The sequence below is a fragment of the Protobothrops mucrosquamatus genome, unplaced genomic scaffold, assembly GCF_001527695.2.
Source record: "Protobothrops mucrosquamatus isolate PMUCROS unplaced genomic scaffold, P.Mucros_1.0 scaffold49, whole genome shotgun sequence".
In the NCBI taxonomy this organism is placed as follows: Eukaryota; Metazoa; Chordata; class Lepidosauria; order Squamata; family Viperidae; genus Protobothrops; species Protobothrops mucrosquamatus.
In genome coordinates this window covers 550,701-575,523 of record NW_015386431.1, presented here as the reverse complement: position 1 = coordinate 575,523, position 24,823 = coordinate 550,701, and the positions used below count along the sequence as shown (strand labels likewise).

The 24,823-nt window shown below is 37.0% G+C and overlaps 1 protein-coding gene across 1 annotated transcript in view; it reads left to right on the top strand.

The window, feature by feature from the left end:
- Nucleotides 1-24,823, top strand: part of TPH2 (tryptophan hydroxylase 2) — a 120,923-nt gene that overhangs the window by 4,486 nt on the left and 91,614 nt on the right. The window contains exons 2-7 of the mRNA XM_015811810.1: nucleotides 3,490-3,642; nucleotides 5,052-5,235; nucleotides 5,355-5,455; nucleotides 8,821-8,888; nucleotides 17,543-17,739; nucleotides 24,380-24,515. Of these exons, the coding sequence (XP_015667296.1) occupies nucleotides 3,490-3,642; nucleotides 5,052-5,235; nucleotides 5,355-5,455; nucleotides 8,821-8,888; nucleotides 17,543-17,739; nucleotides 24,380-24,515 (839 nt within the window). The remainder of the gene's footprint in view (nucleotides 1-3,489; nucleotides 3,643-5,051; nucleotides 5,236-5,354; nucleotides 5,456-8,820; nucleotides 8,889-17,542; nucleotides 17,740-24,379; nucleotides 24,516-24,823) is intronic.

Genomic DNA, 24,823 nt, shown 5'->3' with positions numbered 1-24,823 from the left:
CGAGCAAGAGAGTCCTGTAGAGAAGCTATGCTAGCGACTTGGCCAGAAAGAGCTTAATTGTGGCTGGAACATAGTGTCCTCCCTTTGTGCGGAAAAAATTGAGGATGGTGTTTGCTGATCTTTGGTCAGAGGCAGCTGCATATTCTCCATGGGCTTTTCTTGAGCCAGTGGCATGGATGACCACCCCTAGATACTTAAAGGTGGTTACCTGCTCTATATTATGACCATTAAGATACCATGAGTAGAGTTTTGGCCTTTTTGCAAAAGCCATAACATTGGTTTTCTTGTAATTTATGTCCAGTTTATCGTAATTCCAATACTGGATGAGGACTCACAAGGCTCTTTTAAGGCCTACTGGTGTCCTGGAGAGGATCACAGAGTCATCTGCATAGAGCAGTAGGGCGATGCTTCAGTCACCTATTTTTTTGGGGTGGTAGTTTGGTTTATTTATTTATATTGCAGAAGTATGCAAGCTTCGTTTTGCCAAGGGCCATATTAGAATTCTAAATATTACAATACCTAGACTGGGAGTAACATTCCTCAAAGTGATAGGGGCAGAATAACAACTTTGATTTTAAGTAATCTATGCTTAAATTATACTTATCAAGTTAATGTTTTTTATGTATTTAATTTAAAAATTATATCATTCTTTCCCAGTAGAAAATTTGTGATAAACATGGAGGAGGCTCTGGAGACATCATCCACTGCTTTGTGGGTAGAACAAATTTTGAATGTCCAAGTTATATATCCTAATTAACCATGTGATTGGAAGTAAACAGCATGACTCTTTGTTAGATTTTTTGTTTGTTTTGTTTGTAGGGAGAGTTCCCCCTCCACCCCAAAAAGATTGAAACCCTTGTATGTTGGAAATATTCATAGTTTATTCAATCTTTGCAGTCATAAATAATGACTGATATGAACGATTAAAACAGGATAAGAGTTACCATTGGTCCACAATCCAAGATCCAGGTGTAGATGTATAATATTAACGTTCTGTAAGTTTCATTGATTCCCCATTTGGCTCCAGATTAAAATAAAGATACTTGTTCATGTCTTTAATAGCTTTGTAGATAATGTTTCCTTATGCAGAAAAGAGTAGCTGCCCCCACATACATTCATTCATTCATTCATTCATTCATTCATTCATTCATTCATTCATTCATTCATTCATACAACATCATAACATTGTTAGCTTCTGTGGTTATAGCCTGTATGTTTAATTTGTAGCGTGCCCATTGAATAGGTAATTATAAATATAATAAACACTATATCTTATTATAATCAGTTTCATAATAAGTGAGACTAAATATTCTATTCTTTCCTCTCCCGCCAATAATTTTAGTTCTTTGGGTGGATTATAAAGATAAAAACATTAAAAATGGAAGAACTGTAAACAAGAGAAACCATAAACATTTTCATAATATATTATAAAATATATAAATATATAAAGTATGAACATTTTGAATAAAAATCTACTTCTAAAAGCACATTTAAAAAAAATCAGAAAAGTATATTTGGCCATTTAAGTAAACACCATATTACCAACCTTGTTTCAATTCTTTTTCTCCAGCTAATAAATGTTAAATAAATTCTTATGATATCATTTGTTTAACTGTTATTTATATCTGAGTATTCTAAATTCCTGCTAAAGGTGGGCAATCCTGAAAGGAAACTAAACCATTCAACCATGTGATGAAAGAATTCCTTAATTAAAGAAAGTTAATTGTTTTTTAATTAAAGTAGCATAAGGGCATTAAATGTTGATGAAAATTATGAACAACAATTTTTCATCGCTTTGAGATAGGGAATGTGTTGATTTTTTCAAGGAATTATGTTTCTATGAGAAATTTCACTTTGAAGAATGTCTGTGGAGATTCTCAGTCATCCAGGTCATAGTTGTTTCAAAGGTGCTTTTTCAAAGGCAACTGGACTGTTTTTTTCCTAAGGAAGAAGAAGATATTTCATTTCTCATCCAAGAAGCTTCATCAGTTCTGGCAGAATGATGGAGGCAATGGAAGGATTAGTTCTGACAGGATGGGGGTGGTGGTGGAAGGATGATATTTCTTTGCAGTTATCTAATCGTTAGCACTCTCCCTGAGAGCTCTTGAGGCCACTTGGGGGTTTATCTGTGCCCTCAGGATCATCTGTATCAGAGTGCAAATGGGGGTGCAATCTTCTTGGAACTGCTGCAAGGGCTGCATTGTAGACAGGAGATAGGTGGTGTCGTATCCCTCCCCCTTTGTTGAGAGAAGGCTGCTCAGTGTTAACATTAATGGCCTCTCTTAACAGAGGTCATTTATGTTAACATTGGGCAGCCATCTCTCAACAGAAAACCCCCCAAGTGGCCTCAAGACCTCAAGAGAGTGCTAATGACCAGATGACTGCCAAAAAAATCCTCCCACTCCCCTCCCATCCTGTCAGAACTAATCCTTCCATCGCCCCACTATCCTGCCAGAACTGTTGAAGCTTCTTGGATGAGAAGTGAAACATCTTCTTCCTTAGGGAAAAACAGTCCAGTTGCCTTTTGAAAAAGCACCATTGAGTTCACTTTGAAGAGTTGTTCTTCCAAGTTTTCATCCTATATAAGAAAGATGCTTCAAGCCTGTTTTGCACTGAGCGTGCAAGTATGAGTTGATATTTCAAAAACATGTACAACTAATCCTTGAGTGATGACTGTAATGGAGTCTGCCCATTATGATTCTAAGCTGTAATGGTCATAAAATGGGTCTGTCAAGCGATTGACCCAATTTTATTTTTTTGTGGCAGCCAATATCCACATTGAAGAAATCACCCTAACCAAGGACAATATTTTAAAAACAGTCCTTTCATTTTATTTATCAAAGCTTAGGAGGCTTTCTCTGTTTTTCCCCACAACCAATACATGCTTTAAATTGTTGCTCAGCAAAACCATACATTTCAGCCTTCACCCAGCCCTATTGTAGATCCACTGGAATGAGAAATTCAGTTGCAAGCAAAAATTAACAAATCTTTCCAAGACAATAAAGAGAAAGTGCAAGTTATATTTTCTATCAATTGCTTCTTTTATAATTTGAAAATTATGCTCTTTGACTCTTTCTCTGATATTCAAAGGCACTTGTGATGGAAAAGGGATGTGATGTTCTGCCTGTGATACATGTTTGAATTTATAATATAGACTTCAGAATCCATAATTGTTTTCCAAAAACTTGGGAAGTTTTATTTTCAATAGGAAGCAGAACATTAGTTTTTAAAATAAAGATTATAACAGCTTTCATTCCACAATGCTCTTTTGTTGATTTCTTTTAGAATAATATTTCATATATGTTAGCAACCTATAATTGCTAACAACCAGTAAGAGCCCTAAACGTGCTTATTAAGAAAGAGAGAAAAAAAACCTAAGCAAAACTTCACTTTTGAAAGAACTATATAAATTCTAAGATCAAATAAAAAGAAAGGTTAATTATTGTTGAGGGGTACATGGAAATGCTTGTGATCTGTATTTTCTTTCAGCTAAGCAAAACAAATTCTGGTAGAATTGATGATAAAAGGGCTAATAAAGGTACAAGCAAGAATGAGTCAACATCAGAAGGTGGTAAAACGGCTGTGGTGTTTTCTTTAAAAAATGAAGTTGGTGGCTTGGTAAAAGCTCTCAGACTTTTCCAGGTAAAAATTATATTATTATTTATTTTCATAATAATATATTGATTGAAAAATGTGCATCATGTTTGTATAAAAGATAATATGCATGTTATGTCTACTAAATTACAAGACACTAGATTCACTTACCAGATCAGTTCATTGCTTAGTGAGTAAGTTAGCTGAGTTCAGACATTGTGCTTGGCCATATCCATGATTTATTATCCAAAATGGCTTGGTTTGCACAAAATGAACAATTAAAGTCAAGCAAACCACATTACAGCATAAAGTGAAGCTAATCATTTTATGGTATATTAACTGCTAATCAGAATCTTGCTTCTGACATGCTAGAAGTAATTGTTTATTATTAGTTGGCTTAGTCTATACTTTCAGTTTTCTGAAATAATATATTTCAATCTTAATAATAGTTTTGGAATTATTAATATCCTTGATACCTAGATTGGTAGCAACAGCTAGAAATATTTTCTGTTAGCTCCAACTCCAGCTAACAGACCTACTTAGAACATTCAGTCCTGTCTTCCTCCATTCTTGCTTTAGTTACACTTGTTTCAATTACTGCAATTTGCTTTATATCACATGAAGATAAATTTCAGAAGTTGGAATATTTTAAGATTAGCTCTTATGTATTTAACTTTATTGCCTAATTATTTATTTCTGCAGTCGGTTTAAAAAACTGGCTTAATCATTTTAAACAATCATTAGTACCCTGAAGTCTACATCAAATGCCATACCTAAATGTAAATTTCTCTGGAATAAGTTCAAGGAATTCATAATTGCAATTTAGGGTTGCCAGCTCCTCTATTTGATTTGCAAGGGCTGTTTTAAAAAACATTAGGCCTTGACGAAGTTATAAATCTAGCCAGTGTTATGCATCTGAGCTATCCTGCTATATATTGTAACGTTTTACTAAAGTAAAGTATTACTAAAGTATTTCAGTATTTAGATAATGAAAAGTAGTAAATCTTGTGTTGATGGGGATTTCTATGCTGTGGAATTTTTATTATGCATTTGGCTTTCTGCTTTAGGAAGGTTAACTTATAGATGACAGAACAATGCTAGTGTATTACCAAACTATTTCATTTTTTTCTATTATGCTTCTCATAAATTTGGTATGGAACTAGTAGCATCTCTAGTATATATAAATGATGGTTTTATATGAAATTGCCATGGTAAATCAATATTAAATTTTAATTATCCAAAGGTATTTATAGTTTTTACCATGGAGGTTTATAATAAAAGAGTGAATACAATCATAATTTTACAGTAGTTTATTTCTGGCTAATGCACAAATAATTAATTTCTTTTAATGTAAATACTTGAATATCTATTCTAAACTACCACCTGTTAAGACTGAGGCATTTAATTACTGCTTTTCCATTTGCACTGGGTTAACTCTTTTTTGCATCTATTTTCAGGAGAAGCATGTGAGTATGGTTCATATTGAATCCAGAAAATCGAAGCGAAGGAATTCAGAGGTAGAAATTTTTGTGGATTGCGACTGCACCAAGAAAGAATTCAATGAGCTCATTCAGCTGTTAAAGTATGAAACAAACATTGTGACTCTGAATCCCCCAGAAAACATCTGGACTGATGAGGAAGGCAAGACTATTGTTTTTTCCCCCTCGTCTGTTTTCTCTCATTTTATTATGAAATCAGCCCAATTGTATGAAGACGCAGAGAAAGAATGCCTGATTCCATCCCATCTCTTTTTTTTCCAGAGCTGGACTGTGTGCCTTGGTTTCCCCGGAAGATTGCTGAATTAGATAAATGTTCGCAGAGAGTTCTCATGTATGGCTCCGAACTGGATGCAGATCACCCTGTAAGTGTTTAGGGAAGATCCAGAGAGACTGACCAAATAATCTATTAATAATATAGCACATAATTTAAATGAATGAATGAAATGCATTATCTATCTTAAGCTATTTTGGTCCAATCTATTTCTTAAACACAGATCTCACATTTTAATTGGTCTTCAGATGTATTTCTGTTTTAGGAGCTGCTACCAGGAACATTCATATATCAGATTTAGATGGGTTTGTGGATTGCAGTTTCTGTTTCAGAAGTACACTGGAGAACTTTGAGAGGCAATTTTCATCTCTCTCCCTTGCAAACAATGCAAGAGTTATAGTTCTAAATCATAGTGATATTCACGTACAGTGCTGTATGAGCTTTTAAAACATATAGATATTAAATTAACATTCCAGGGAGTGTGGGAGGCATGCTAACACTCCAGGAGATAATTATAAAGTAGAAATCATAGCATACTTCAGCAGGAATGCAGCTGGAACATAGGGTCCTTGTGTTTTTACCTCCTTATTTTTAATACATAGGCCCCATTTCAGCCCATATTTCACTGTCTGCAGCCCCACATAGTGCCTGAAACCATTGCATCCAAAATTTGAGGAAATTAATTTATTGATACCGTTTGTATTGCTTTCATTCTTTCCTTTGCTCACTCCTCTCAGATTAAAGTCAGCTTTTACTACATCTTGTAACTCCTAAATCATCCAATAGTAGAGATATAATGCTGTATATTATGTAAAGCACACAGGAACTTACTCTGCAACTATCACTACCCCTACCCTCATTCCCTTTTCTTTATGGGATTATGCTAGAGGTGAGAGTAGGACTTTCATTCCAATACATAGGCATTTAGTAGTATTTTGGAAATTTGAGGAAGGTGTGTCATATTTTCTCTGGGAACTTCTCCTGCTATCACAATCATCCAGACCACGGTTGTCCAAAGGTGCTTTTTCCAAATGGCAAGTGGACTTTCTTCGGGGGTTTTCCCTTGAAAATGTTTCACTTCTCATCCAAGAAGTTTCTTTAGTTCTTAGTTTTTAGAACTGAAGAAGCTTCTTGGATGGGAAGTGAAATGTTTTCAAGGAAAAAACCAAGAATGTCCAGTTGCCTTTTTGGAAAAAGTCATGGGAATTTGTGCCCATGACCGATCATTTCCTTCAGGGAACTTTGGGATGTTTTATGCAGTATGACTACAATACTTTGGATTCTGTTATCCCAAAGGTGTTTTTCGGAAGGCAACTGGGCTTCCTTGAAGCCCAATCAAATATTTAATGCTCTGGAACCCAAGCTCAATGGTTTATACACCTCAGCATTGTTTTCTGAGGATAAGACCTCTAAAAGGCCTGGCCTTTTTTTAATGAAATAAAGTAAGATGCANATTCACAGAAGTGGAGGCAACGACTGGCTTTGTTCCCAAAAACAAAGGGAACAAAGGCACTTGGGAGACGGAGATTTCCCGGACTCCGGAGGAGTACCCAATTTCGCTCTCCCGAGATAAAGGGAGAGCCTTTGGGACTCTACTCCTATCCAGGAGTACTCACCTCGACCCCTTCTCCCGGGGCACAAGGTTCCAAGCCTCTGAACAGCTGCTGACCGCTGTTCATGCTGGCTCTGACGCCTTCCCAAGCGGACGGCTCCGAAAAGAGCCGCCATCGGCGCGCCGTCCCACCGGAAGTTCCTCGAGGAAATTAATTTATTGATACCGTTTGTATTGCTTTCATTCTTTCCTTTGCTCACTCCTCTCAGATTAAAGTCAGCTTTTACTACATCTTGTAACTCCTAAATCATCCAATAGTAGAGATATAATGCTGTATATTATGTAAAGCACACAGGAACTTACTCTGCAACTATCACTACCCCTACCCTCATTCTCTTTTCTTTATGGGATTATGCTAGAGGTGAGAGTAGGACTTTCATTCCAATACTGGGTATTTCACACATAGGCATTTAGTAGTATTTTGGAAATTTGAGGAAGGTGTGTCATATTTTCTCTGGGAACTTCTCCTGCTATAACAATCATCCAGATCACGGTTGTCCAAAGGTGCTTTTTCCAAATGGCAAGTGGACTTTCTTCGGGTTTTTTCCCTTGAAAATGTTTCACTTCTCATCCAAGAAGTTTCTTTAGTTCTCAGTTTTTAGAACTGAAGAAGCTTCTTGGATGAGAAGTGAAATGTTTTCAAGGAAAAAACCAAGAATGTCCAGTTGCCTTTTTGGAAAAAGTCATGGGAATTTGTGCCCATGACCGATCAGTTCCTTCAGGGAATGTTGGGATGTTCTATGCAGTATGACTACAATACTTTGGATTCTGTTATCCCAAAGGTGTTTTTCGGAAGGCAACTGGGCTTCCTTGAAGCCCAATCAAATATTTAATGCTCTGGAACCCAAGCTCAATGGTTTATACACCTCAGCATTGTTTTCTGAGGATAAGACCTCTAAAAGGCCTGGCCTTTTTTTAATGAAATAAAGTAAGATGCAAGGGGCTTCAAGATTGTCTTATGATCCAAAGAAAGTTAAAGTCCACTTGATTATTTCCAATCAGTAAATAGATGAAAGATATCAGGTTCTACATTCCTTTGTTCCATCTCCACCCAATGTCTATGGAGATTCTCATTATCCAGGTCATGGTTGTCCCAAAGATGCTTTTCCAAATGGCAACTGCACTTTCTTGGGGGGGGGGGGCTCTCCCTTGAAAATGTTTCACTTCTCATCCAAGAAGCTTCTTCATTTCTTTGTTTTTAGAACTGAAGAGGCTTCCTGGATGAGAAGCAAAATGTTTTCAGGAAAAAAAAAACTAAGAAACTCCAACTGCCCTTTGGAAAAACAAGTTTGGGATATTTTCACCCAAAATCCATGGGAGACAGAATAGGCAAAGATAGTAGCAGGTTTTGCCCCAGTTCCACCTGCGACAGGATCATCTTTTAGTATTTCTGAGAGGATTTGAGGCTGAGACTGGTAGAGGAAAGATTCCTTCAATAAAAGCCCTATTAGTTAATTATTAATGTTGCTTATTTTGATTTTGTCAATTTACTCAGATGTGATTCTAAGAGGTCTTGGTATGATTTGAAGCTTGAAAGACAAGTTAATCCTAACAATAAGTAAATAATACAATGAGAAAAAAGCTCTACTTAATGGATACTTGTAATTGTAGATATAGAAAAGATGGAGCAGATTTTGGAAGATAAATCTTAAACATAGCTAAAAGGCTTCAATTTGGAAAAAGTTGCTCTTTACTTCTTGGATATGGGTAAACTGCTGTTAGCTCTGAAGATGGTATGAATGAGAATGTTCATAAGTATTTAAAACTTGGATGATTTATTTAACCCACTTTTCTATCACTTCCTTGCCTCTTTGGTATAAATTAATTATTTTTATTTGCTTCAGGGATTTAAGGACAATGTTTACCGACAGAGAAGAAAATATTTTGTAGATGTTGCCATGAGTTATAAATAGTGAGTACTCAATATTTTTAAACTTTCAATTTTAAAGTCTTTCTCCTCAAATACAAGAAAGATACGCAGCCCTCTTTTTCTTGAATATAAAATTTGCAATAGGCAGATGGTGATCATTAAGCTGTAACTATTTATATTACCAAACTGGCATGAGGAACACAAAGTGAAGTTTACTTGGATTGAGTTTTGGAACATATCAGTATTAGTCCATCCAACTTTGTTTTGGTTCCATAAATTGGCCATCTTTTCTAGCCCAAACTGGATTGAAATTAGGATTTCTGCATGCAAAATGTAAGTACTATCTCTGAGTTCTGGAACTACAGTTCTTTTCCATTGTGCTTCTGACCATGACAGCATGCATTTACGGCAATGGCTCAAGAAACTGGACAGCTGGGTTGGATTGAACTGAAATAGTTATTCATGATATGAGTAACAGTAGACCAATTGACTTGATCATTATATCTAAGGATTAAAAGAGATAGAGGTATCTGGAGCAAATGCAGCTTTCATTAGAATGCTGATGCAGGTAATCCTTGTTCAGTGACTGTCTTATTCAGTAGCCATTCAAAATCACAATGAAAAATACCTTTGTGGCCAATGTCTGCATTTACGTTTGCAGGCCTGTAAAGTAAAGGAAATATGATGTAAAATTAGAAGTATAGTCACTGTTTCATTTAGCAACAGCTTTGCTTAATGACCAAGTTGCCAGCCAATTGTGGTCACTAAATAAGGACTACCTGAACATGTGTTATGATGTCATAATGCAAGGTTCATCACAAGGAGCCAAATTTGTATTATGATATGGTGATACATGCTTTGTCACTTGCCCTCTGTGCCTCCTCAGAGATGCCTATAAAAGGGGACTCTGATTCTTTGTTCAATAGATAGAAAAGTTGTAATGGGTGGGTTCGCATTCTCCAGGGAGAGTTTAGCTGCATATGAAGGTTCATGTCTGCTAGTCATCCCTTTTCTGAACAGAGCAGAGCACTAGCTATTGAGAGAGGGTGGACTGCCTCTTGCTTTTCCTTATATGAGTAGGTGAATTAATTAATTATTTTTTCTCTTTGATATAGCTGTCCATCTCACACATGGGGCTCATTTGCTTGGTGGTAAGGCATGTTTCCCGTTCTTTGGGTGCTTGAGTCCCAAGAAAAATAGCTATAATTGTGCTTTTCCCAGTTTGGATCTCTTGCAGACCTATAGACATTAGCTATTAAGTTCCCCAACTACTATGGCAATTGCTGAAAACAGTTGTGTGTCAGAAAACATTCTGGAAATTGAAGCATAGTTTTGAAAAGGGGGTTGGATTGGGGAGACTGACTATATGTTTTGAGAAGACAGATCTTGTCAAGCACTTCTTTACATTTATGGTCTCCCAAAGGCTTTTTCTTCGTGCCATATGCTCTGCCATCAGATTGATGGGCTCCTAGGAAAGGATTTATATAAGATGTGCTTGCTTGCTTCCTTATTTATTTACATATATTTCCTATAATAATTTCCCCACTAGCAATGTACAGCAGTTTTTAGAGTCATCCAACCTTTTCTTGTGCCAAAACAGCAGTAATGAAGACAGGCACTATATCACATCAATAATGGCTAGGCGGATGGTATGAAAATACTATAAGTCATCAGTGAGGAAATGGTATGCATTTATATACATTGCCAGTAGCAATAAATGACTAAAAAAAACCCAAAAAGCAAAATATAATATTAAAAAAGAATGATCATAAAACTCTAAGTGGCAGCATGGAATTGCAGTAAGGAAAGAAAAATAAAACACAGGAAAACATAAACCCTGGGAATGCTTTCAGGGAATTTATCTAAGCCTATGGATATGTCAGTGGTGGCACTCGGAGCCCTCTGTGTGGGCACACGTGCCATTGCCCCAGCCTTGCCTCCCCCATGACCCCCTCCTCTCCAGCAGCCCCCCTGAAGGAGAGTCACCCTTGAGCGTGGCCCACGCGGAGTAGTGCAGCCAAGGACATGGCAGCCAGGCAGCGTAACAAGACTCTGCCCTCACACCCCATCGTGCACAATTGATGCTGCAGGGTATGGGCAGAGGGCGTGACCGCCATAGCGCTGCTGGGCTGCCTGGCGATCTGCAGCAGGCCCTGGAGGCGGTGAGTGGCCCTGCGGGCAGGCGGGGCAGAGGATGGGGGGGGGGGGGAGCGGGGGCAGGGCAGGGGGTGGAGCGGGAACGGGGCTAGTTTTTGGGCACTCGGTCTCTAAAAGGTTCGCCGTCACTGGGATATGTTGTGATTGGCTGCATAGTTATCAGATAGATATTCCACCCATCACAATGCTATGAGTGGAACAGGAGAAATTGGGAGCACTGTTTTAATTGGTATATTTTAACATGTGTCATGTGCAAATTAAGCTGTCATAAGTGTCACAGACAGCTCTGAGGAAATGGAGGATTGAGACCAGGAATTGCTAAACTTTTGATTTTTTAGACACCCTGATATATCACTATCCAAATGTCTGTTAAACCATTTGCCATTTGGGGCATGCTTAAGAGTAGTCTCTATGCTGGACTTCTTTGCAATGATTTAGCAGTGATATTCTTACTGCCCCACCCAGTTCTGATCTTCCTGTCACATACTGATTACTCTTCCACTGCATATGTGTTGATCTTCATAGCACCTTCCTTCCCTCCTTCCTATTACTCCATTCCTTGATCTTTCTACTGCTTATCTGTCAACTTTTGAAATATTTTTCCATCTCTCTCTCATCAGACTGCCAAGCCACCATCTTTATCCACAATCCGTTTATGTAATATAATATATTGATTAAAAAAGTATCAACTGCCCATGATCCATCATGCACACATATTTTGGAAGCATGGTTTACATTATAAGCTCTTTTCTGGCCCTATTGCGGGCCTTGTTTTGGATTCAAATGGGGAAATGTAGCCTTCTATTTCAGTGATGTATTTCCAATACTAAGTCTGTATTAGGTAAGCAGACCCACTTAAGGTCTGAGCTGACATAGTGATCTTACTCCATTTTCAATATATACTGAGCTTCAACTATATTCAGTCAATGAAATTTAGGCCAAATTTTAAAGGGCTCCAATAAAATGAAACTCAGTATAGGATTATATATTTGCAGTGCAATGTATGTAAATTTACTCCCAGGCCAATCCATCTGAGTTCAATTTGGCCTTCTCTCACCAAAGAAAGTATGCATAGTAGGCTTTCCAACTTAATCTATATGCAATAATATCAATTCCTTAATATCTTTAATATGTATGGAGCTTTTTCTCATAAAATTCTGTAATTCGTATGTGTCATTTATTCATTCATTCTTTCGTTCATAGTAGATCAGGCCCACGGATTGAATTCATTATTATTCCCAGGAGCTGGTAAATTTCCAGCACAACCTACCAATACCTGCTGTTTTGCAATTTTCTTGTCAAGTTTTCAAGTCAGCCTAATTCCAATTGTGTTCTCATTTTACTTGTAATGGGCCAAACTTCACACTTCAGAGCAGGCACTCTCTAATTCTATGTACTCTTCAATTTGATGGTTCCTTTTTCAATTCTGAATCCTTTCTTTCTTTCTCCAACTCCTTTGTGGGTTCAGTTTACTCCTGAATATTATAAGCAAAGAAATGGAAAGTGAGAAATATTTCTTTTTGTTGCAGACAGGAAAAGAGCATGCCCAAAAGCTCATAAAATATTTATTTTATGGACATATATTAAATGAATAAAGATGAACAAAAGAAAAGGAAGGAAATTTGTATTTTATAAACAGAGCTGATCTTCCCTCTATATCAGTGATGACGAACCTTTTAGAGACCGAGTGCCCAAACTGCAACCCAAAACCCACTTATGCCGGGTGGGTGTGGCCCATTGGCTGGATGTGACCAATGGGTGGGCATGGCCCACTGGGTGGGCGTGGCTGCGGTGGTAACGGCAGACTGGGTGGGACTAAAAAGTTCAATCAATCAATTCCAACTTTGCAAGATCTTTTTTTTTCCCACGAGAAGTTGAAATTGACTGATTGAACCTTTTTTTTTTTTGCACACAGCGATGGAAGTCTAACGCGAAAAGGTTTTATAAAACCCAGCTGAAGGCTTAGGACTGGGGTGACGACGTGCGTGCCCACAAAGAGGGCTCTGAGTGCCGCCTCTGGCACCCGTGTCATAGGTTCGCCACCACTGCTCTACATAAACTACCACTGCCTTATTAGCATTTAATAAGGATCTCCTAAATACAATACTTTAGTGCATAAACTCCTGGATTTGGTTTAGGAACACTTAACTAGTTTCAGGCTGGGCTGACCTATTTTTTTTCTCTTCTGATTACCTGTTCTTCCAGTTTTTCTACATTTAATGTAAGAAAATAGGAAATGTTTAAATATGTGTACAATTTGGCTTATTTAACACATGCTAATGTGCAGTGATGCCCCCCCAGATAGATGATTAGCACCACTCATACTGTTTTTCCCATACTGTTTTTTAAAGTTTACTTTAACTCTTTCCACCAGGACACTATTTTCTTCTGAGTGATTACTCTTACAGCACTGTACATTACTATGATCTGCTGTGAGGTTTTTTTTATTGTTCTATTGTTCCTGTGTTCTCTCCTCACCTACACGTTACCCTGTGTGTAGTTTGACAAGTAGCGAAAAACCCTCCTATCCTTTAACAAGACAGAGCGTGAATCTTCATACTTTATTAAAGAATAGAATAAGGTGAAACAGTAATGCTGAGTATGGGCTACAGATTTTGTCTTCAGAAGAACATGTGTCACAAACTAAATTGGATTCTTCTAGATGTTTCTGTTACTTCAGAACATTACAAAATGGAGTCTGGCTTCTCAGGATGTAAGAGTAGTCAGTAGGGTGAAAAGTGCTACCAAAACCAAAGTTCTAAACAGTGAAAGGTTTGACCCCGGCCACTAGATGGGGCTCAACACATGCCAGAGAACAACAGTATATACATAACTCTATGTTGGAAGCATGATATCCTGCATCTGTGATATGTTGTGCAGCATCTGTTTTAATGAAGAATCTATATACACCTTAAAACTAAATGCACGGTTAGTTAGCTTTCTAACGGAACTAAAATGGAATGTGACTAAACATATATGGGAAACGCTGAATATAGTTGAATATGTCTCTGGGAGCTAAAATTAATTTTAATAATCTCAGAGGAATGATCAGTATCATTTCATAAAGGGAGAAGCTAATGGGAAAAGGAGCTAAAGAAGCAGGAGTACATAATGAAGGAAATGTAATTGTAAACAATTCCAAGGAAGAAGAAAAATATCAGCAGAAGAAGCCAATATGCCTGCACAAAAAGCTTAGTGAAGATCTGAAACCCAAAGAGAACAGAAATATCAGAGAGGCAAGTACTTCACCAAGGAGGAGTGCAAACATGAATCAGGAAACCTCATAATTAGATGGTGAAGCAAGTGAAGAAAAAGGGACATTTAGCTATGCTCAAATAGCAAAATGACAACAAAGAAAAGGCAGAGCTATTCATCACTCATTGTGGCTTAGCATACTGCAATGCAGGTTGTTCAACCAGCTAACTGGGGAGGGAAGGATGAAGGGGCAGACTGAAGCTTGAAATTGAAAGAAAGATGGTCAAAAGGTATATGTTGAGTGTAGGGCCAAATGAATTGCATCTTGGGGAATGAAGGAAATTGCCAGGGTGGCTGAACCTTAATGTCTTCAATTTGAAAAATCAGGGAAAGCTGACAAATAACAGAATAACAGAGTTGGAAGGTACCTTGTAGGTCATCTAGTCCAACCCCCTGCTCAAGCAGGAGACCCTATACCATTTCTGACAAGTGGTTTTCTAGTCTCTTCTTGAAAGTCTCCAGTGATGAAGCACACACAACTTCTGAGGGCAAGCTGTTCCATTAGTTGATTGTTCTCACTGTCAGAAAATTTCTCCTTATTTCTAAGCTAAATCTCTCCTTGATCAGTTTCCATCCATTGTTCCTTGTCTGGCCTTTGGGTTCTTTGTAAATAGGTTGTCCTTCTCCTCTCTGTGACAGTGCCTCAAATATTGGAACACTGCTATCATGTCACCCCTGGTCCTTCTCTTCACTAGACTAGCCATGTCCAGTTCTTGCAACTGTTCTTCATATGTTTTAGCCTCCAGGTCCCTAATCATCTTTGTTGCTCTTCTCTGTACTCTTTCTAGAATCTCAACATCTTTTTATAGTGTTGTGACCAAAACTGGATACAATACTCTAGATGTGGTCTTACTTAGACTTTATAGACTGGTACTAGTGCCTCACGTGATCTTGATTCAATCCCTCTGTTAATGCAATTTAGGATTGCATTAGCTTTTTTGGTTGCCGTCACACTCTGCTGGCTCATGTTTAATTGATTGTCCACTAGGACTCCAAGATCCCTCTCACAGTTACTGCTATTAAGCCAGATTTCACCTAACATGTACATGTACTTTTGGTTTATCTTGCCTAAGTGTAAGACTTTACTTTTCTTTACACTGAATTTCATTTTGTTCAATAGGGCCCAGTGTTCAAGTCTATCAAGATCCCTCTAGATCTTGAGCCTATCATCTAGGATGTTGGCTATTCCTGTCAGCTTAGTATCATCTGCAAATTTGATAAGTTCTCCTTCTATTCCCTCATCTAAGTCATTTATGAAGATATTGAAGAATACTGGGCCTAAGATGGAACTTGTGGTACCCCACTGTTTACTTCCCTCCATGTAGATGTAGTACCATTCAGGACTACTCGTTGAGTATGGTTTGTCAGCCAGTTACAAATCCATCTGGTGGTGATGCTATCTATCCCACTTTTTTCTAGCTTACCAAGAAGTAAGCTGTAGTCTACTTTATTGAATGCCTTGCTGAAATCTAAGCATACTATGTCCACAGCATTTCGCTGGTCTACTAATTTAGTCACTTTGTCAAAGAATGAAATAAGATTGGTTTGGCATGATCTGTTTTTAACACACCCGTGCTGACTTCTAGTTATAACTTTATTTGTTTCTGAATGTTCACAGATTTTTTTAGTATCCTCTAGTAACTTTTAGAATAGAGTAGAATAGAATAGAATAGAATAGAATAGAATAGAATAGAATAGAATAGAATAGAATAGAATAGAATAGAATAGACCTTGGAGGTCTTCTAGTCCAGCCCCCCTGCTCAAGCAGGAGAACCTATATCATCTCAGACAAGTGACTCTCCTTAAAAACCTCCAGTGATGGAGCATGCATGATTTCTGAAGGCAAGCTGTTCCAGAAATCGTGGGTGCTCCATCACTGGAGGTTTTTAAGAAGAGACTGGACAGTCACTTTTCTGAGATGGTATAGGTTCCCCCAGGTATCCTGCCAGGTATTGATGTTAGGCTGATGATCTGTAGTTTCCAGTTTCTGGTTTTTTGTTTTTCCTTTTTTTGAAGATGGGAACCACATCAGCTCTTTTCCAATCCTCTGGTAGTTCCTGGTGCTCCAAGATTTTTGAAAGATATGGTACAATGGTTCTGAGATGACACCTGTCAGTTCCTTTAGAACTCTGGGATGTAATCCATCAGGTCCTGGTGATTTATATTCATCAAAATCAGACAGGTGTTCTCTTACCATTTTCCTGCTTATTTAAATTTTTATTTTTTGTCCGTCTTTTACAGTTATGTTTTTGGTAGGTTGGACTATAGTTTCTTTTTCTGTGAAAACCAATGCAAAATATGAGTTAAGCAGTTCTTCTTTCTCTCTACTGCCTGTTATTTCTTTGCCATCTTCTCTCTTTAGTATAAAGTAATAGATGATTGTCAAATGTTGTCTCTACATACAGTATTCTGTGTGGGATCCTACAATATTTTTTCCTCTTATTCATGACATAGCAAGCCTCTTTTCCAGAGACAAAGTTGTTAAATTATTGCAAGGAACTAATTAACATGTTATTTTGAAAGAATAGGAATTATTTGTTTAGCTTTTAAACTTCTATTGTGCTGATTGTGTATTAATATTTTTCTGTAAGTTTTAACATATTCAATCTATGGAGCTCCCTTTTTAATATGTTTACTATAATGTGTATATTTTATGTAGTGTGTTGATTATGTTTTAATACTTCCTTTTGCAACTTTAATAAGAGCTAGATAGCTAAATTTCCATACAGGATTCCTCCCCCACCACACATTTAGCATAATCCGGAATCCAAATTTTCACATGGAATATGATCATAAAAGCAAAATTCAAACACAAAATATGAACAATGTCATTGTTTCCAAATTGCTCACCAAAAGATATATGGGGAAGGAAAAAACACCCCTCAGCTTTTAAAAATTCCTAGCTAATGGTGGACATTATAGAATAATGAATTGTTAGATTTATTTAGTAGACAATGTTTATCAGCAATACAGCACTATCTATACCTTTTATATATTATGGCTGTCTTTCTGCTAATCATAATGGAATAATTCTGGAAGTGGTCTAGAGAAGATAGAAAATAGCCATAATTTTGTGGAACTGGAAGAAGTCTATGAATAGGTATGTGAAAATTGAATATTAAATTTTGACAGAATTGGTGGAAAGACTGGATTGGACTGATTAGTACTAACTCCTTTTGAAATAGCTATTTGGGGGATTGGTAGGGATATTGACAGTTTGGAAAATGTAATTGGACAAACTACTGTGTTCTCAGTGTTTACTTGTTCTTGATTTTTTGTTTTAGTGGTCAACCAATTCCTAGAGTAGACTATACACCTGAAGAAATAAAAACTTGGGGCGTGGTGTTCAGGGAGCTTTCAAAACTGTATCCTACTCACGCTTGTCGAGAATATTTGAAAAACTTCCCATTACTGACAAAGTACTGTGGCTATCGAGATGACAATGTCCCACAATTGGAGGATGTCTCTATGTTTCTCAAAGGTAAGCATCAAGCTTGGTTTCCAGGTAAGGAAAGTACTATAAAAGCAGTTACACAAAGCGTGTTAAAATCTAATATTTTCCCTCTCCTGATAAGTCTGTTTGGTAATTTAGACTTAGAACACTTCCATTGCACCCTTCCAATATTTATACCCCTCCAAATCTCTTACATATAGTTTGAAACAGATTTTTATTAAAGAATACCATGAACCAATCTGTCTTCCTACTTTGTGTGTATCAGATGACTTGTACATACTTTGAACACTCATGTATACATAGGAGATTGTTATGGGAAAGGCTGTAAAATATAAACATATTTCTTGAATCCTTTCTGCAAATGCTCCACTCACTGGGAGACCAGTTAACTTTTGTATTTGAAATCCCTTATGACTCGTGAAGCTGAAATGAGACCCATGCCAAAAATGTTGTAAGCAGGAATTTTAACCAACAGCTATGATCATAATGGCATGTGGTTGAACTTAAGGACTGGTAGAGTAAAAGAAGATATGTTGTAGGCCATCTATATACAAAGAAATAATACCAGGAGTGGAAAAAATGCAACTGCAGTGGGCTGGGGAAGAAAAATTAATTGTGCTGCTGTGGCCTGGAGGAAGTGGTGGACTGTGGGATATGGAGGGCAGAGACTACAGGTCTGTTCTGGAAGCATTTTTTGATTGATGTTTCATGTGCTGCAGTCAGCAAGAGTTGTTGAAACTCAGATGAAAACTAGGCTTAGATAAAGCAAATGACAAGCTTTCTACCTTTGCCTTATAGTTCTGGTCACTTTGACAGCTCATAAACACTTTATTGCCCCATGCCTTTGATAATTTTGTTTTTCTTTCTAGAGAGAATAAAGTTATTTGTGGCCCCTTTTGCAGTGATCCTGAGAGCTGGTATTTTTGATGACATATAAAATTTAATGATGGGGTTAGGTGGGAAATGAATTCCCTGTTGACATTAAAAATACAGGACAACTACAGTAAAGTACTCTGATGATAAAAAAAATTCAGAAGAACACTATTTCAATTGAAAATAAATATATAGTATTTAGTTTGAAAAACTAACTCTGCCTCCTTTCTTTATTGTACCTTTATAGCTGTCAGCCTTTAACATTAACTGGCTTGCTGTCCTTTGAGTCTTGAGAGGCATATCTTTCAATGGTGCCTTTTGTTTGATTCTTTCTGTCCCTGAGAGATGCCTTTTCCCCCCATTTGCTCAAAACTATAAAAGTATTGGAACGCTTCATAGTACTTACTCAGCCAAAGACATCAGTGAAAATTGCAGGGGAGATTAGGTGGGTGGGGAAAATAAAGCCAGGTGTCTTTTTAAAAAAGAATTTATTAATGAAATAATAAAATAGCTGAAAAAGAGTCAGCTTTAAATCACAGGAAGTGTAGAGTGGCCCAAGAAAGATAATTTTTCTAAAGGAAATGGCAGTTTAAGGAGGGGAAATTAGATTTTATATGTGATGCATTTGTAAAGAAAAAGATTACTTAGAACTTTCTGGTGAGAGGAAAATAACCAACAGGACCACCAATATATAAGGGTAAGATAGCAGCCACTTCAGACAGTATATGTTAGGAGGCTGTAGCAATTTCTTGTAATAGACAATGTACTACATGCTTTTTCTTCATCCAATAGGCTTTCCAGCTGCCTTCAGAAATGGTGGAGACTTACTGTCAGAACTCATTTCTGTATTGGGGGGTTGGTTCTGTTCCTTTTGGGTTCTTTCTGTGAGTTATGTCATTCTCCTGGGGGGAGGGGGGAGGCTCCCGAGAATGCATCATTTCTCCTTTTGCTTAGTTACAATGTATCCTCTCTGCCTGTCCTATCTGCTTGCTCTTTGAACTGTTTCCCCTTGATGTCAACTTGGGGTGAGAAAGGAATGTGCCTCCAGCCATCTGGCTTATCTCTCGCTGTGGAAGAGAAAAGTGTGAAGACTCAACAATATCTTCACAGGCATGGGAACAGACTCTGCTATCAGCTCCGTTCCCACAACAGACCCAACACCTAGGGATTGGCTCGTTTGAACTGACAGAATGAACTATGGGGTTGGGGTTTGCTTGATGCTCTTTTAACCTATTGATCTGAGCGGGAAACCCTCAGGTCCTGCCTTCTTTGCCTGCTGTCAACTTCTCTTAATAAAAGTTTCTTTTGGAATGGAATTGTTCCAAGAGTCCTGCTTTCTTGGGATGAGGTTTTGAAGTGGGTCTTTATATTACTGGCAATTTTCTTTGGAAAAAAAAACATTTAGCCCAGTCAGTTCTTGTTCATGAATTAGGAAGAAATCAAATTGTTTTTTTGTTTCAGGCAGCAAAACGTCACAGCCATTCCAGACAACTACATTTTAACTTAAATATAGTTTTTCGACCGTCAATCACAATTGTAAAAAGATTGTATACAGCCTATTATATCTCAGTAAAGATTTTTTTAAATGATTTTACATATATTTGTATTTTACATGCAGATAGTCTGTATGCTGGAAATAGTAGAAAAAATAAAATCTTATAAATTATGGAAGATTTCATCATATGTACAGAGGATGCTCTTTCCTGAAGTAATAATGATATGACTGTTTTGGGGATGAGGAGTTAAAATCGACCTTATCAGAGGATTTAACTCATGCCCCTTTAAAAAATGTGTTCAGAACAAATTCAAAGTGTATATCTTTCATAAGGCAAATTGCATCTCTGGGATTTCAGGGGAAAAAAGCCATTATTGAGATTTCTGGAAATTAGGTACACATCTGGAGATTACTCATGTTGGATAGTTTTTGCTTAAAACAAACAGCTCTACATAATTATGGAGTTAGAAAGGACCATTTAGCCAATGAAATGTATTCCCCTGCTAAGTACAGGAATTCAAATTAAGATTTCTACAAAAGATGGTTTCCAATTTCTACATGAACAAATCCAGTGAAGGGAAGCCCATTGCTATTCTTGGTAATTTATTTCATTGTCAAACCTTTCTTACTGTTAGGAATTTTTTCTACCATTCAATGGGATCCATTATTCTATGGGACAAACAATGGGACAAACAATGACCTATATGACAATCTTATAATTTGTAATCTGCCATTTTCACCTTCTAGGGTGATAGATGGCATAGAAATTTAATAAACAAACAAACAAACAAATAATAAATCTTACAAATTGCTATGGTATTCCATTAAGTTTTCTCTTCTAGTGGCTAAACAGTCCAATTTTTTAAAATCTTTCATCTTAGTTAGTTGATAGTTCCTGATCATCTTCATTGGTCTTCTGTTCCAACTCATCTTAAAACATATATTCTAAAACAGGATGCAATTCTTAAAATGTGATCTGAGCAATACAGATTAAGATGGAATAATGATTTCCCATGTTTGGAAATACTATTTCTGTAGATACACCTTAAAATTGAATTTGACTTTTTTTCAGACCTATCACAATGCTGAATCATATTCAGTTTGTAATTAATTACTATTCCAAGATCTTTTTCACAAGTATTATTATCATCCTCTATTATGCATTGGATTTCTGTTTTCTAAATGAAAACCTTTCATTTCTGTCTTCTAAATTTTATCCTGTTGCCTTGAAACCGTTTTTATCTCCTATCAAGATAATCTCCTAGGTATTAAAACTCCAATCAAATTTTGACATCTGCACATTTGATAAGCTTCACTAAATGCTTGCTAATTACAATGTCATGGGGCGCTTTGTCAAATGCTTTGCAGAAAAAATTCTCATAATCAATTAAAGAAGTTACCTAGTCAAAAGAATAAGATAAGGTTAAGGCAAGGTTTGTTCTTGACAAACTCATACTGACTTCTGCTAATTGTTTTCAAGGTGTTTAAATTATCTTTAAGGTACTTACAGATTGATTTCTTTATGAACTGCCCTAGAATTTTCCCAGCATTGATATCAGCCTTATTGATCTATAATTTGCTGAATCTTTCTTTTTCTTTCTTTTGAATATATGGAAAAGCATTTTAATATTTTTATATAGACCAGGGGTGTCAAACTGCCAGCCCACGGGCTAGACGTGTCACGGCGAAACCGTGCCCACCCCATTGCCGGCAATGAGGAAAAAGTTCCGATACATCACATGACGTCGCGAGTTTGACATGTCTGATATAGAAGCATCTACAGCAACCTGAAATGTTATGTAAATGATGAAATGTGCATAATAATAATGTTCTGTGAAATTTCTCCTTTATGTACTTGTATGCAATGTCATGATGCAAGTACAAAAGGGGCAGAATTTATACCATAACACTAAAACACCATTCATCATTTCATAGCACTTATCTGTTGTCCAGGATTTTACAATGATGATACACAAGACTTTCAGCAAATTCCTATGATGCAATTCATCAGGGCTGGGTTATCTAAACTCTTAAGTGGTAAAGTAGTATTAACCTTACATGTTTCTATTAGTCTTGAATAAGATATTGGACTAGAAGATCCCCAAAGTCCCTCCAACCTATCAATCTATGATTCAACCTTCAGTCCTGCTCATTCATTGTTCTTTATAATTTCTTTCTTTATTTCTTTTGCTGGAGAAGCTAGAACTAAAATTTGACTTGAGTAGTTTGCTATTTATTTCTTACTTCTTTTAGGCCAGTTTGCCATATTACTGAGTAGCTGGCAAATTAATTTCTTTTTGTTTTGAGCATAACTAGAGAAAGTATGTTGTTTTTGTTAATATCCTTTACCAATCTCAGTTATTCTAAGGTTTCATTTCCTGACTCTAGCTGTACAGTTTTTGCATCATCATCATCATCATCATCATCATCATCATCATCATCATCATCATCATCATCATCATCATCATCATTATCATCATCACCACCACCACCACCACCATCATCATCATCATAGAGTTGGAAGGGACCTTGGAGATCTTCTAGTCCAGGCCACTGCTCAGGCAGGAAACCCTATACCATTTCAGAAAAATGGTTGTCCAGTCTCTTCTTAAAAACTTCCAGTGTTGGAGAATTCACAACTTCTGGAGGCAGGTTGTTCCACTGATTAATTGTTCTAACTGTCAGAAAACCTCTCCTTAGTTCTAGGTTGCTTCTCTCTTTGATTAGTTTCCATCTATTGCTTCTTGTCCTGCCTTCAGGTGCTTTGGAGAATAATTTGACTCCCTATTCTTTGTGGCAACAGTGCTGTCATGTCACCCCTAGTCCTTCTCTTCATTAAACTAGACATATTTAATTCCAGCAACTGTTCTTTATTTGTTTTAGCCTCCAGTCCCCTAATCATCTTTGTTGCTCTTCTCTGTGCTCTTTCTAGAGTCTCAACATCTCTTTTACATTGTGGTGACCAAAACTGGATGCAGTATTCCAAGTGTGGCCTTACAAAGGCATTGTAAAGTGGTATTAACACTTCACGTGATCTTGAGTCTATCCCTCTGTTAATGCAGCCTAGCACTGTGTTGGCTTTTTTGGCAGCTGCAGCACACTGCTGGCTTATATTTAAGTGATTATCCACTAGGACTCCGAGATCCCTCTCACAGTATCTGTCCTTATTCTTCCTTTATAACCTGATTTTATTTATATTTCCAGGATTTAGGTAGATGATAGATAGATAGATAGATAGATAGATAGATAGATAGATAGATAGATAGATAGATAGATAGATAGATAGAAATAGATAGAGAGATAATGATTTTTACCAACATTTTTATTTAGCCATATTGGCTTCTGCTATCTTCCATTTTGTCCTAATTAGAATTGCTTGGAGTTAGGCTTCTAGTATCTCCCTTCTTATGAATTCCATCTTGAACTCATTAGTTTGTCCTCCCATGGAATCTTACTTATTGTTCCTTTGAATTTATTAAATCCTCATGTTTGAATCCCAAGTTTTGATTAACTCAGTTTTAGTCTCCCTATCGTTCAAATCATAACTGATCCTCTTATACCTTTCTTTATTCTCTACCTGATAAGGACACAGCTGGCAGCATGGCAAAGCAGGAATGTCTTAAAAGATCTAGGCTTATAACATTTGGCTCCCAATAGATGTTGGAATAATTTAAGTTTCTTAAACTTCACGTGTCTTTGAAAAATCTGCAGTTTCATTTTGAATGGCATTATCCACATCATCTGCTTAGTTGGGTGGGAAATAGTAGGCATCAACAACATGTTTATTTTTATTGCTTCATTCACTTACTTTAATTCAGATGATCTCTAGCATTGGAAAATTCATTCATATGGAAATCTGAGCAGAGGTGGATATGTTTAACATAATCTCCTTTTCTTGCCTGTGTTCCTTTAGAACAAATGGTATGACAAATGGCATTGCTATATTCCCATCCTGGATGTCCCCTGTCTCATGTCTCTATTAGAGTATATTTGCTCTTCTGTGCTAAGTTTAAGTTCATTTTCTTTCTTTCCTTTACTTTATGCCAGTGACCCTCATAGTTTCTCTACCAGTAAGCTCCAGAGTTAAATAAGCTCTGTTTTGTAAACATTGCAGTCTTATTTACTGCTCAAAGATAAGTCCCATCTCTCTGCTGAATAGCAGCCTATGTAGCATATCATGATGCTAATAATGAACAATTATTTTAAAATAAATCTGGCAAGAGTTACTTGTATCAATCAATTAGAATATGCAAACATACATAATGAAATACAGTAATGCTGATTTGTCTTCTACTTCAGAAAGATCTGGTTTCACAGTCAGACCAGTGGCTGGATATTTGTCTCCTCGTGATTTCTTAGCTGGTCTGGCCTACCGAGTTTTCCACTGTACCCAGTACATACGCCATGGTTCGGATCCCCTTTATACTCCGGAACCGTGAGTATCATTTGTGATAAGCCATTACTGCAATTAGGGCTTACCTTTCCTCATACAAACTGAGGTGGCACCCAGGGCCACAACATCTCCTCTATCTTCATAATAATTTGGCAAAAGTAGATTCAACTGAGAGCGACTGGCTTAATGTTTTGAGTAAGGGTTTCATTCTATGTCTTTTTAGTCTTACTTCAATACTCTGGCTTAATTTTTCCAGAGCCACTGAAAGTCGGGTGGCATAGTAATAATAATTACAGTTATGATGATAGATGGCAATATGATAATTGGCAATAATTACAGTTATGGTAGTT